The sequence below is a fragment of the Populus euphratica genome, unplaced genomic scaffold, assembly GCF_000495115.2.
Source record: "Populus euphratica unplaced genomic scaffold, PopEup_1.0 scaffold125.1, whole genome shotgun sequence".
In the NCBI taxonomy this organism is placed as follows: Eukaryota; Viridiplantae; Streptophyta; class Magnoliopsida; order Malpighiales; family Salicaceae; genus Populus; species Populus euphratica.
Genome location: NW_011500014.1, coordinates 411,553 through 421,585, shown reverse-complemented (window position 1 = coordinate 421,585; position 10,033 = coordinate 411,553). Strand labels below are relative to the sequence as shown.

At 33.8% G+C, this 10,033-nt stretch overlaps 1 protein-coding gene across 2 annotated transcripts; it reads left to right on the top strand.

Annotated features, from left to right (window-relative positions):
• Positions 1–1,193: 1,193 nt before the first annotated feature.
• Positions 1,194–1,898, top strand: LOC105141608 (uncharacterized). 2 transcript variants are annotated; one of them, XM_011048876.1, is made up of 3 exons: positions 1,194–1,448; positions 1,559–1,620; positions 1,745–1,898. In XM_011048876.1, the coding sequence occupies exons 1-3, from the start codon at positions 1,364–1,366 to the stop codon at positions 1,874–1,876; spliced, it is 279 nt and encodes a 92-aa protein (XP_011047178.1). In that variant the 5' UTR covers positions 1,194–1,363; the 3' UTR covers positions 1,877–1,898. The 2 variants fall into 2 exon arrangements, with proteins under 2 accessions (XP_011047178.1, XP_011047177.1); XM_011048875.1 differs by having other exon boundaries at positions 1,199–1,448; positions 1,736–1,898.
• The last annotated feature ends 8,135 nt before the right edge of the window (positions 1,899–10,033 follow it).

Here is a 10,033-nt window from a genome sequence, read left to right as displayed (position 1 = left end):
ATATATATATATATATATATATTTGTATTAAATTGTATTTATCTTATAAAGTTGAAAAATATAAAAAAAACTCATGACTTCAAAAATATAAAACGTAAAAATCAATACACACACACACACACACACATATATATATATATATATATATATATATATATATATATATCTTTTCTAGAAGACATGTAATAATTATAGAAAAGAATAAAGTTTTTAGTTACCCGAATGCAGGTAAAAATATGTGGTCATGTAGGACCTTCCAGAAGAATATTGGTATAAGAAATAGATTTTTGCTAAAAAAGAGTACTTATGTTTTATATGAATTTCTCAAATATTATTAAATTTATATTTTCAAATAAACAAGATAATATTATTTAATTATGCATATTAAGGATAGGCTATAGATGTCAAATAGATGAACGTAGAATAAATTACAGCTATACTCAACTAATTCAAGGTTGTTTATTTTTGCGGTGAAAAACAAATATACAGTGACAAAAAGGGTTCATCGTTTGAGAGATTAAATTGATTTTTAAATCTATTTGATATAGTTTTGTTGGCCATGTTATGTTGGTATGTAGGGTTCAAAGCATTGTTTAATATGTTGTAATTATTTATAAATGTTTAAATTAACTAAATAATACTTGATTAAATATTATTTTCGAGCTTTCGAGATATAAAATGACCAATAAGTATTGTAACATGCTAAAAATACTTTACATACCAGATATATTTCATTTATAATAAATAATTTATCATTTCTCAAACTTACATGACATATGTTCGTGATCCACGCATTCAAAAAATGAATGGAAAAAACTATCAATGGACATGACCACTGGCTGATCAAATGGCATATCCTCTAAAGTAACCTCCCACTTCTTAGATATCAATTTTATTGCTTTAATTTATTGTGAATTCGTCACTTTTCACGGATGTGAGCAAGCCGATGAAGACCCAGAAAAACAAAATAAAAAAAAAAAATAAAAGAGGGAGGAGCAAACTTTGCATTGAACATCCCTCGGCTCTAATAAATATTAATTCCCACTAGATTAGTGCAAGACATCATATTTTCTAGAGTCATCCTCCACTTGAATTTAGGTGCTCCATCTTTACCCACTACGTTAATTGATATATTTTTCTCATTGCACCCCCACTTTAACAGACTAATATATACAATTTAATGGCTCCCATATGATCTTATGGCTGGACGTGAAACGCGCAGGCCCTCTCCCCCACAAGCACGAGTGTGTTGTGTTCGAGTGACTTTTTGACTTTGGCAAGTCTATTTTATCAGAAATCCACGATATATACACATAATTTGAGGGCTTCCCTTGGATTGTCAGTGAGGAAGCTTGTTCCAGCAATGGCAGGAATGCTCTTTCGGTTTCTTGTAAGCTTTTTGTTGATTTCTAACCTTGTTTATGGGAGCAATTCAATCTCAACAAGGAGTATGTCTTGAATACCTTTCTTAACACCTTCATTTGTTTTGTTTTTTTTCATTTTTTTCTCTTAATACGATAATTCTTCTTGATAGTGATGTGTTGTTTTATTTCTCCAGGAACTGGACGTCAGGTGCATGGTCATGATCAAGTTCGTCCGATTCTCGAGGACACCCACCTGGTAACAAAATATATAATTCTAGATTTCCCTACAGCTAAGATCATGATGCTTGATTTTACCATCCCAATAATCTCAACTCCATTTTGTTCATGAATATCAATCCATCCGCTGACAGGTACTCCAGAGCAAGAAGAAGGATCACGATGAACATATCGCGCATGGAAGAAAGATTGTAGAACTCAACGATTATCCTGGATCTGGAGCCAACAATCGTCACACTCCAAGACCACAATTTGGCAGATGTGTTGATTGTTAGCTTCTCAAATATTAAAGGAGTGCACTTCAGTTATGGTTCAGTTATTGTAGGTGTGGATGTGGATGTATCATATAACAGTATTTAGCTGATGACTAGGTCCAGATAGTATGGAAGTCATATAATTGTTTTCCCTTGGCTGCTCAAATAGAGACTTATTGGCAACTTTTTTGTTTATTTCTTTTAAAAGTAAATTATAATAATTCCCTGAGTTTCTGTCAAACCATCTAAAACTTTGAAGATTAGTGATGAAACTAGATTTTGCCAATATCTTTTCATTTTTTCTTCAAAAAATCACAATAAAACAGAAACGACATGAGTTTAGTACCTGAGCATAGCAATATACCAGCCTAGACGCAACTTAGATCAGGCACCTACTAGATCCGATAGCTTAGCCTATCGCACTACCAGGCCACTAAGGTGGGTCTATCGTGTGTTATCTTGATGTTGAGCTTCAGGACTTCTCGAGGATTTTTTTCATCGCACCTCGGGTATAGTTAGATTCATTATACCCATGTATTCAAAAATATACTTGAATATAATAACATCAATTTTATATATTTTTACGTAAAATATTATATGAATTATTTCTCAGCAAATATACTAAATTAAACAAGTCTACATTCACTAATACTATTAGGTGTATTAAAGTCTCTCATGACCTACAATTTCTCATCCTTATGTTGGATCAAATGAGTGGAATATAGCTCACAATACAACTTAAAATATCATAAAAGTGGAATTACACTCCAACTCCTTCTCTCTACAGAAAAAGACTCATGAGCTATAAATACATCATAAATCATTTAAAATAAAGGTTCACAATCTTCTTTCTCTACTACATATATATTTGAGAGCATCTCTCTCTAGAATATTATTGTATTTTCATTCTCTAAGAAGATACTTACTTAAACATCTGAAAGTTCACACATTCACAACAAGTGATCTTTTGCAAGTACTAACTACAAGCCACCTTAACCTACCAAATACAATCTATTAATCATTTTGGTTAAGGAGAATGGATGAGATTGCAAAAACAATTGATTAACTGATTATCCAACTTGGGAGCCCTATTTTTAAGCTACTTAGATTTTTAGGGCTTCATCAATGACATTGTCTATAGGGATAGTGATCAAAAAGCTATCGATTTCTTTTTAAAACTTGCTTTTGACATTTCTATGCCATTACATGACATATATAACCAATACTCATCTAGGCTAAGATGCGGGATAAGTCAACTCGTTGCCACAGACACTCTTACCTAACCTGAGCTTCAACAACACACTACTCAAGTGATGGTTAAAGGTCCTTCAACACTTATCCTAAGAATGCGCATTTCTCCTAGGAAAGGATGGATTTGGTTTCTCCAATGTTATATACATCACTCTTCAATGGATGCACTTAGTTTTTCTAGTGTTATATGCACCACTCTCCATAAGATGAATAAGATATCTCCCTAGTATAATAGCAACATCATCAAATCATCAATCTTTAGTAGGAGGGGCTCTCACGCCTTAAAAAAAATAATTCATGGTGACCACTTTTCATTTGAGGGCTTTTAAGCCTTATGACAATGTTAGGACTCTTACCGGCTCTATGAGTTCTTAAACATAACTCGTTGAAAGAATCTTTACTTTACAATAGAATACTGAACACAACTTTTCAAATATTGTGTTTCTATGAATACAACCCTGACAACTATAAAGGATTCATAAACTCCCAAAAACGCATACATAATGTAAAATGCATCTTAAAGCTTGTCACACAAGATGATGTAATGTGTAAAATTCTTCAACAATGCTTTGTGGATATGCTCATGTATAGTACCATAGCCTAGATTCTAGCTCTATCCTTTATTTTTATGATATTGACTCCAAACTTGCATATCACTTCAGTACAAGTATTCCATCTAAAGAAAGCACCATTAGGCTCTTCACCATTACACAACAAAAAGATGAGAGCACTAAAACATATCTTTAAAGGTTCAACAAAGAAATACTCAATGTAAAGGGACTCTTTGAACTCATCATCATACAAACTCTAATTAGTAGAGTATATAATTATTTCCTATAGAAGGTTATACAGTCTCCCTAATAGAAATCTCTTCAATATTAAATAGACCATGAAAAATTATATAATGGTGTAAAATGTCAGCATGATCAGACAAGGTTACCATGTTTCTACTAAGAAAAATCTTTCTAATATCAACAACCTCCAACTAAAGCATTTAAAATGAGCATCGAGAGACACATTTATGATTGCCTTACATTCTTCAAGCTCCATATTACCCTTCTAACCATTATATGGATTGAGGTGCTAACTGTTATCAAAAAGAGAATTTATGCAATATCGTTTTCCCATTAAAAGTAATGTGAACACAAGAAAACCTAATAAATTCTATATTTTTCACAATGATTATAGACATGACACTAAGGAATATTACATTCTGAAAAAAAGATAGAAAGATTGGTTGCCAAAAGCTGCCTTCACTTATTCATGAAAAAAAAAAAAGCCAGAACAAGGAAGGAAAGATGTCTGCACAGTTGATAAGCTACCTAATATTAAATCGTTCTAGAATTATCTTCAATAATTATATCTCTATTTTTTGAACTTTTCAATAAAAATAGTAATTTCTCTTCATGTCTTTAATAGAAATCTTTGTTAAAATCTCTAAACATATCTCTATAAAAAATCTATATGGTGAGATTTTCATGTCTCCACATATGTCCCTATTGAATGTTTATGCGTATCTTGAATATCCCTAAAATAATCAAGGATTCTTCTTAAGGTTTCCGCAACTATTTATCTTTAAAAGGATCATAGATCATTCTCCAAGTCTTTATGACCAGTGTTAATAAAGTTACAAGGAGAACCCTCATGTAGACACGTTCATAATACATAAAGAGGTAACATTTGCATGCACGTATAACCGCAATAGGAAATATTTATATTGTAAGTATTTTTTTTCCTCCATTTCTACTAGTTAGGTTTTTCAAACACATATTTTAAAAGACTCGGGGAAAAGATATATAAGTTATTAATCATTTTGGTTAAGGAGAATAGATAAGATTGCTAGGACCAATTGATTAACTGATTATCCAACTTGGGAGCCTTATTTTTAAGCTACTAAGATTTTTAGGGCTTCATCAATGGCATCGTCTGTACGGATAATGATCAAAAAGCTATCGATTTCTTTCTAAAACTTGCTTTTGGCATTTCCATGCCATCACATGACATATATAACCAACATTCATCTAGGTTAAGATACGGGACAAGTCAACTCATTGCCACAGACACTCTTACCCAACCTGAGCTTCAACAACTCATTACTCAAATGATGGTTAAAGGCCTCTCAACACTTATCCTAAGAATGCGCATTTCTCCTAGGAAAAGATGGATTTGGTTTCCCCGACATTATATACATCACTCTTCAATTGACACACTTAGTCTTCCTAGTGTTATATGCACCACTCTCTAAGAGATGAATCAAAGATCTCCCTAGTACAATAGCAACATCATCAAATCATCAATTTTCAATAGGACGGGTTCTTATGCCTTATAAAAAAAAATCATGGTAACCACTTTTCATTTAAGGGCTCTTAAGCCTTATGACAATGTTAGGACTCTTAGCGGCTCTTTGAGTTCGTAAACATAACTTGTTGGAAGAATCTTTACTTTATAATGGAATACTAAACACAACTTTTCAAATATTGTATTTCTATAAATACAACCCTAGACAACTATAAGGGATTCACAAACTCCTAAAAACGCATACATAATGTGAAATGCATCTTAAAACTTGTCACACAAGATGATGTAATGTGTAAAATTCTTCAACAATGCTTTGTGGATATGCTCATGTATAGTACCATAGCCTAGATTCTAGCTCTATCCTTTATTTTTATGATATTGACTCCAAACTTGCATATCACTTCAGTACAAGTATTCCATCTAAAGAAAGCACCATTAGGCTCTTCACCATTACACAACAAGAAGATGAGAGCACTAAAGCATATCTTTAAAGGTTCAATAAAGAAATACTCAGTGTGAAAATACTCTTTGAACTCATCATTATATAAGCTCTAATTAGTAGAGTATATAATTATTCCTTATATAAAGGTTATATACTCTCCTTAATAGAAATCTCTTCAGCGTTAAATAAACCATGAAAAATTATGTAATGGTGTAAAACGTCAGCATGATCAGACAAGGTTACCCATGTTTCTACTGACAAAAATCTTCCTAATATCAACAACCTCCAACTAAAGCATTTAAAATGATCACCAAGAGACACATTTATGATTGCCTTACATTCTTCAAGCTCTTCAAGCTCTATATTACCCTTCTAATCACCATATGGATTGAGATGCTAGCTGTTATCAAAAAGAGAATTTGTGCAATATTGTTTTCCTATTAAAAGTAACATGAGCACGAGAAACCCTAATAAATTCTATATTTTTCACAATGATTATAGACATGACATCGAGGAATATCACATTCTGAAAAGAAGATAGAAAGATTAGTCACCAAAAGCTACCTTTACTGATTCATGAAGAAAAAAAAAACCAGAACAAGGAAGGAAAGATGTTTGTACAATTGATAAGCTACCTAAGATTAAATCATCCTAGAATTATCTTCAATAATTGTATCTCTATTTTTTGAACTTTTCAATAAAAATAGTAATTTCTCTTCATGTCTTTAATAGAAATCTTTATTAAAATCTCCAAACATATCTCTATAAAAAATCTCTATGATGAGATCTTCATGTCTCCACATATGTCCCTATTGAATCTTTATGTGTATCTTGAATATCCCTAAAACAATCAAGGATCCTTCTTAAGGTTTCCGTAACTATTTATCTTCAAAAGGATCATAGATCATTCTCCAAGTCTTTGTGACCAGCGTTAACAAAGTTACAAGGAGAACCCTCATATAAACATGTTCATAATACATAAAGAGGTAACATTTGCATGCATGTGTAACCATAGCAGGTAATATTTATATTGTAAGTTTTTTTCCCTCATTTCTACTAGTTAGGTTTTTCAAACACATATTTTAAAAGACTTGGGGGAAAGATATAGGTGAATAATTTTTACTAAGAAAACAAAATAGCAATCCATTTGGACCACAGCCTAGATAGATTGCCCCTTAGAGTCACCATTTAGGTTGGTAGCCCAAACAATTACTTTCTGTTTAGGTAGCAGCCTAGGTGGACTGATTTCCATTATGTTTAGACTTGCCTAAATGGATTGTCTCTCCTTTTGCTCTTATGTTTTAACACTAATAAATGATTTAGATCTTGACTTAGTACCCTAAAAAATTCTCAACTCCTAGCACATACCTCTAAGTACTTTTTAACTCTTGAGGAGTCAATCATGCAATGTCATACACAATATTTATTATGATTTACTAACATATTGTCTAATACATTCTCTACAAGAACACTTTTTTATACATGGTTGTCACCACATTCCTAGCCAATACTTGCATTGCAATACGAACCACTTTCTATACAACTCAAGCGCATCCTTTTTCAACCAATGGTTATTTCTAGTCAACATATCATTAACAATCACAAACTTCTACAACCAATAGTGAACATCAGTGTTTCCATCAATCATGAAGCTCTCCACATCTTGAGATGAGTGTGACCATTTACATCTGCAGCGAAGTAGTTTTCGCTGTCGATTTCAGCATCTGTAGTGACGCAGTTTCTGCTGCTGATTTCTGCATCTACAGCGATGCAGTTTTGTCTTAAAAAAATAAAATAATAATAATTAACTTAAAGAGCTGAGAAGGAGGGGTAAAACTGGTTTTAGATAGACCAAAACAAGGATAAGAACACATCTAAACCAACCCCCAAACACCCACCTCATTTAATGGGGAGTATAAATATAAGGAGGAGAGAGAAGGTAACCCTAGCTTTTATCAAAGTTGCTGCAGCTGTATGTCCAGCTGCTTGTTACTCTCCCTTTCTCCTCCCCAACAGAAACCTAAGCTTGTGAACGTGTGAGGGGGAGAGAGGAGACCTTGAGAGAAGATCGGACAATTTCCTAGAGAGAAAGGAAAAAGGAACATGAAAGGAAGAAGAAGAAAGAGAACCAGTGGGAGAGGAGGAAGAACACTGTCAAACCTTCCTCAAACCTAGCTAAATTTAAAAGGTATGGGTCATGAAACTCCTTTCCTCTTCTCCTTAAGATCCAGAACAGGAAATAAAGAAGAAAAACCCTAAGAAAATTGACCTAAGACCTAAGCTAGCTGTGAAGAAAACAGAAATTAACTAAGAGGACAAGGAAAATAGAAACAAAATGAGGCCAATTTCAGAACATCTAACAAAGAAAAATGAATAAAATAGAAACAACAAATCATAGTAGAGGGCCGGCTTTAACTATGGGGTTGGCCAGCATGCAATGTGTGTGTTTTGTTGGGATTAGTTGAAGAATTATGTGCTGGAATGGATAATTTCAATGTGTGTATTATGCTGGAATGATTGAAAGATATATGTTGTAATTGATGGTTTTCAATGTGTGTGTTCTGTAGTGAAATTTTGATTCGCTACCAAGACTATGTCGGCTACAGCGAATTACTATTCGCTACCAAAATTGAAATTCAGTCTTCTGTAGTGAATTAGAATTCGCTGCCGAATTGTGTGTTCTACAGCGAAATTTTGATTCGCTGCTAAAAATGTGTCAACTGCAGCGAATTAGCATTCGTTGTCGAAACAGAGTCTTCTGCAGCGAATCAGCATTTGATGTAGAATTGTGTGTTCTACAGCAAAATTTTGATTTGCAGCCAAAACTATGTCGGCTACAACGAATTAGCATTCGCTGTTGAAACTGTGTCCACTGCAGCGAATTAGAATTTGCTGCCGAATTGTGTGTTCTGCAATGAAATTATGATTCACTGTCGAAACTGTGTCAGCTACAGTGAATTAATATTCGTTTCCAAAATTGAGTTTTCTGCAGCAAATGTTATATATTTTGCAGCGAAATTGCGATTTGCTGCTAAAACTGTGTCGGCTACAGCGAATCGCTCCTGAAGTTGAGTTGTCTGCAGCAAATTAACATTCGCTGCCAAACTATATGTTTTGCAGTGAAATTATGATTTGTTGCCAAAACTATGTTGGCTACAGCGAATCGCTGCTAAAGTTGAGTTGTCTGTAGCAAATTGACATTCGCTGCCGAGTTTCATGTTCTACAGCGAATTTGTGATTTGCCATCAAAGTTGAGTTGATTGCAAGGAAATTCTGATTCGCTGTCGAAATTGAGTTGTCTACTACGAGTTAGCATCTGCTGCCGAAATAGTAGCACCAGCAGCGAAACAGTTTTCGTTGCTGAACTGGTTGCTGACATTGAAACAGTTGTCGCTGTCAAATTGGTAGCCTGCAGCGAAACAGTTCTCATTGTTGAATTGGGCAGCCTGCAGCGAACTAGTTCTCGCTGCCGATTTCTACAATAAGCCTTCTAGACAGAAATGACTTAAATGCTAGTAACAATTTCATGGTATGATGGTGTAAAATATGAAACACTTAAATGTGAATATATAAACTCTTGAAATAAGTGTGGTGACGAATTTGATTTAAAAATACAAATGTACTGATTTGTGACCATTGATGTCTTAGGTGGTGCGGTCGAGATCGGACCATCTTCAAGACAAGAACAAACCACAGGTGGAGCATGTAAGTGACTTCCACTTTCCTTTTTCATACGTTAAATAATGCGATACTTTAACATGAATGTTACCATTTTAGGTTAGAATAGATATTAGATTGTCAAACATTTAAATGTTGTCAAATTGTTGATTAGCTTCGGCTAATGGCATCCGAATGGATGACCAGGATAAAGGAATGATTAGCCTCAGCTAATGACATCCAAAGGGATGACCGGGATAAACGACTTATTAGCCTTGGCTAATGACATTCGAAGGGATGACCAGGACAAAGGAATGATTAGCCTCGGTTAATGGCATCTGAATGGATGACTGGGACAAATGATTGATTAGCTTCGGCTAAAAGCATCCAAAATGGATGATCGGGGTGAGTGAACGGTTAATCTCAACAAATGATACCTTGAGAGGATAGCTGGGTTTAAGATTTTGGTTGATTACAAGAATTGGTGCAACTATATGTACTATAAATTGTGTATACTATGTACATGAAGA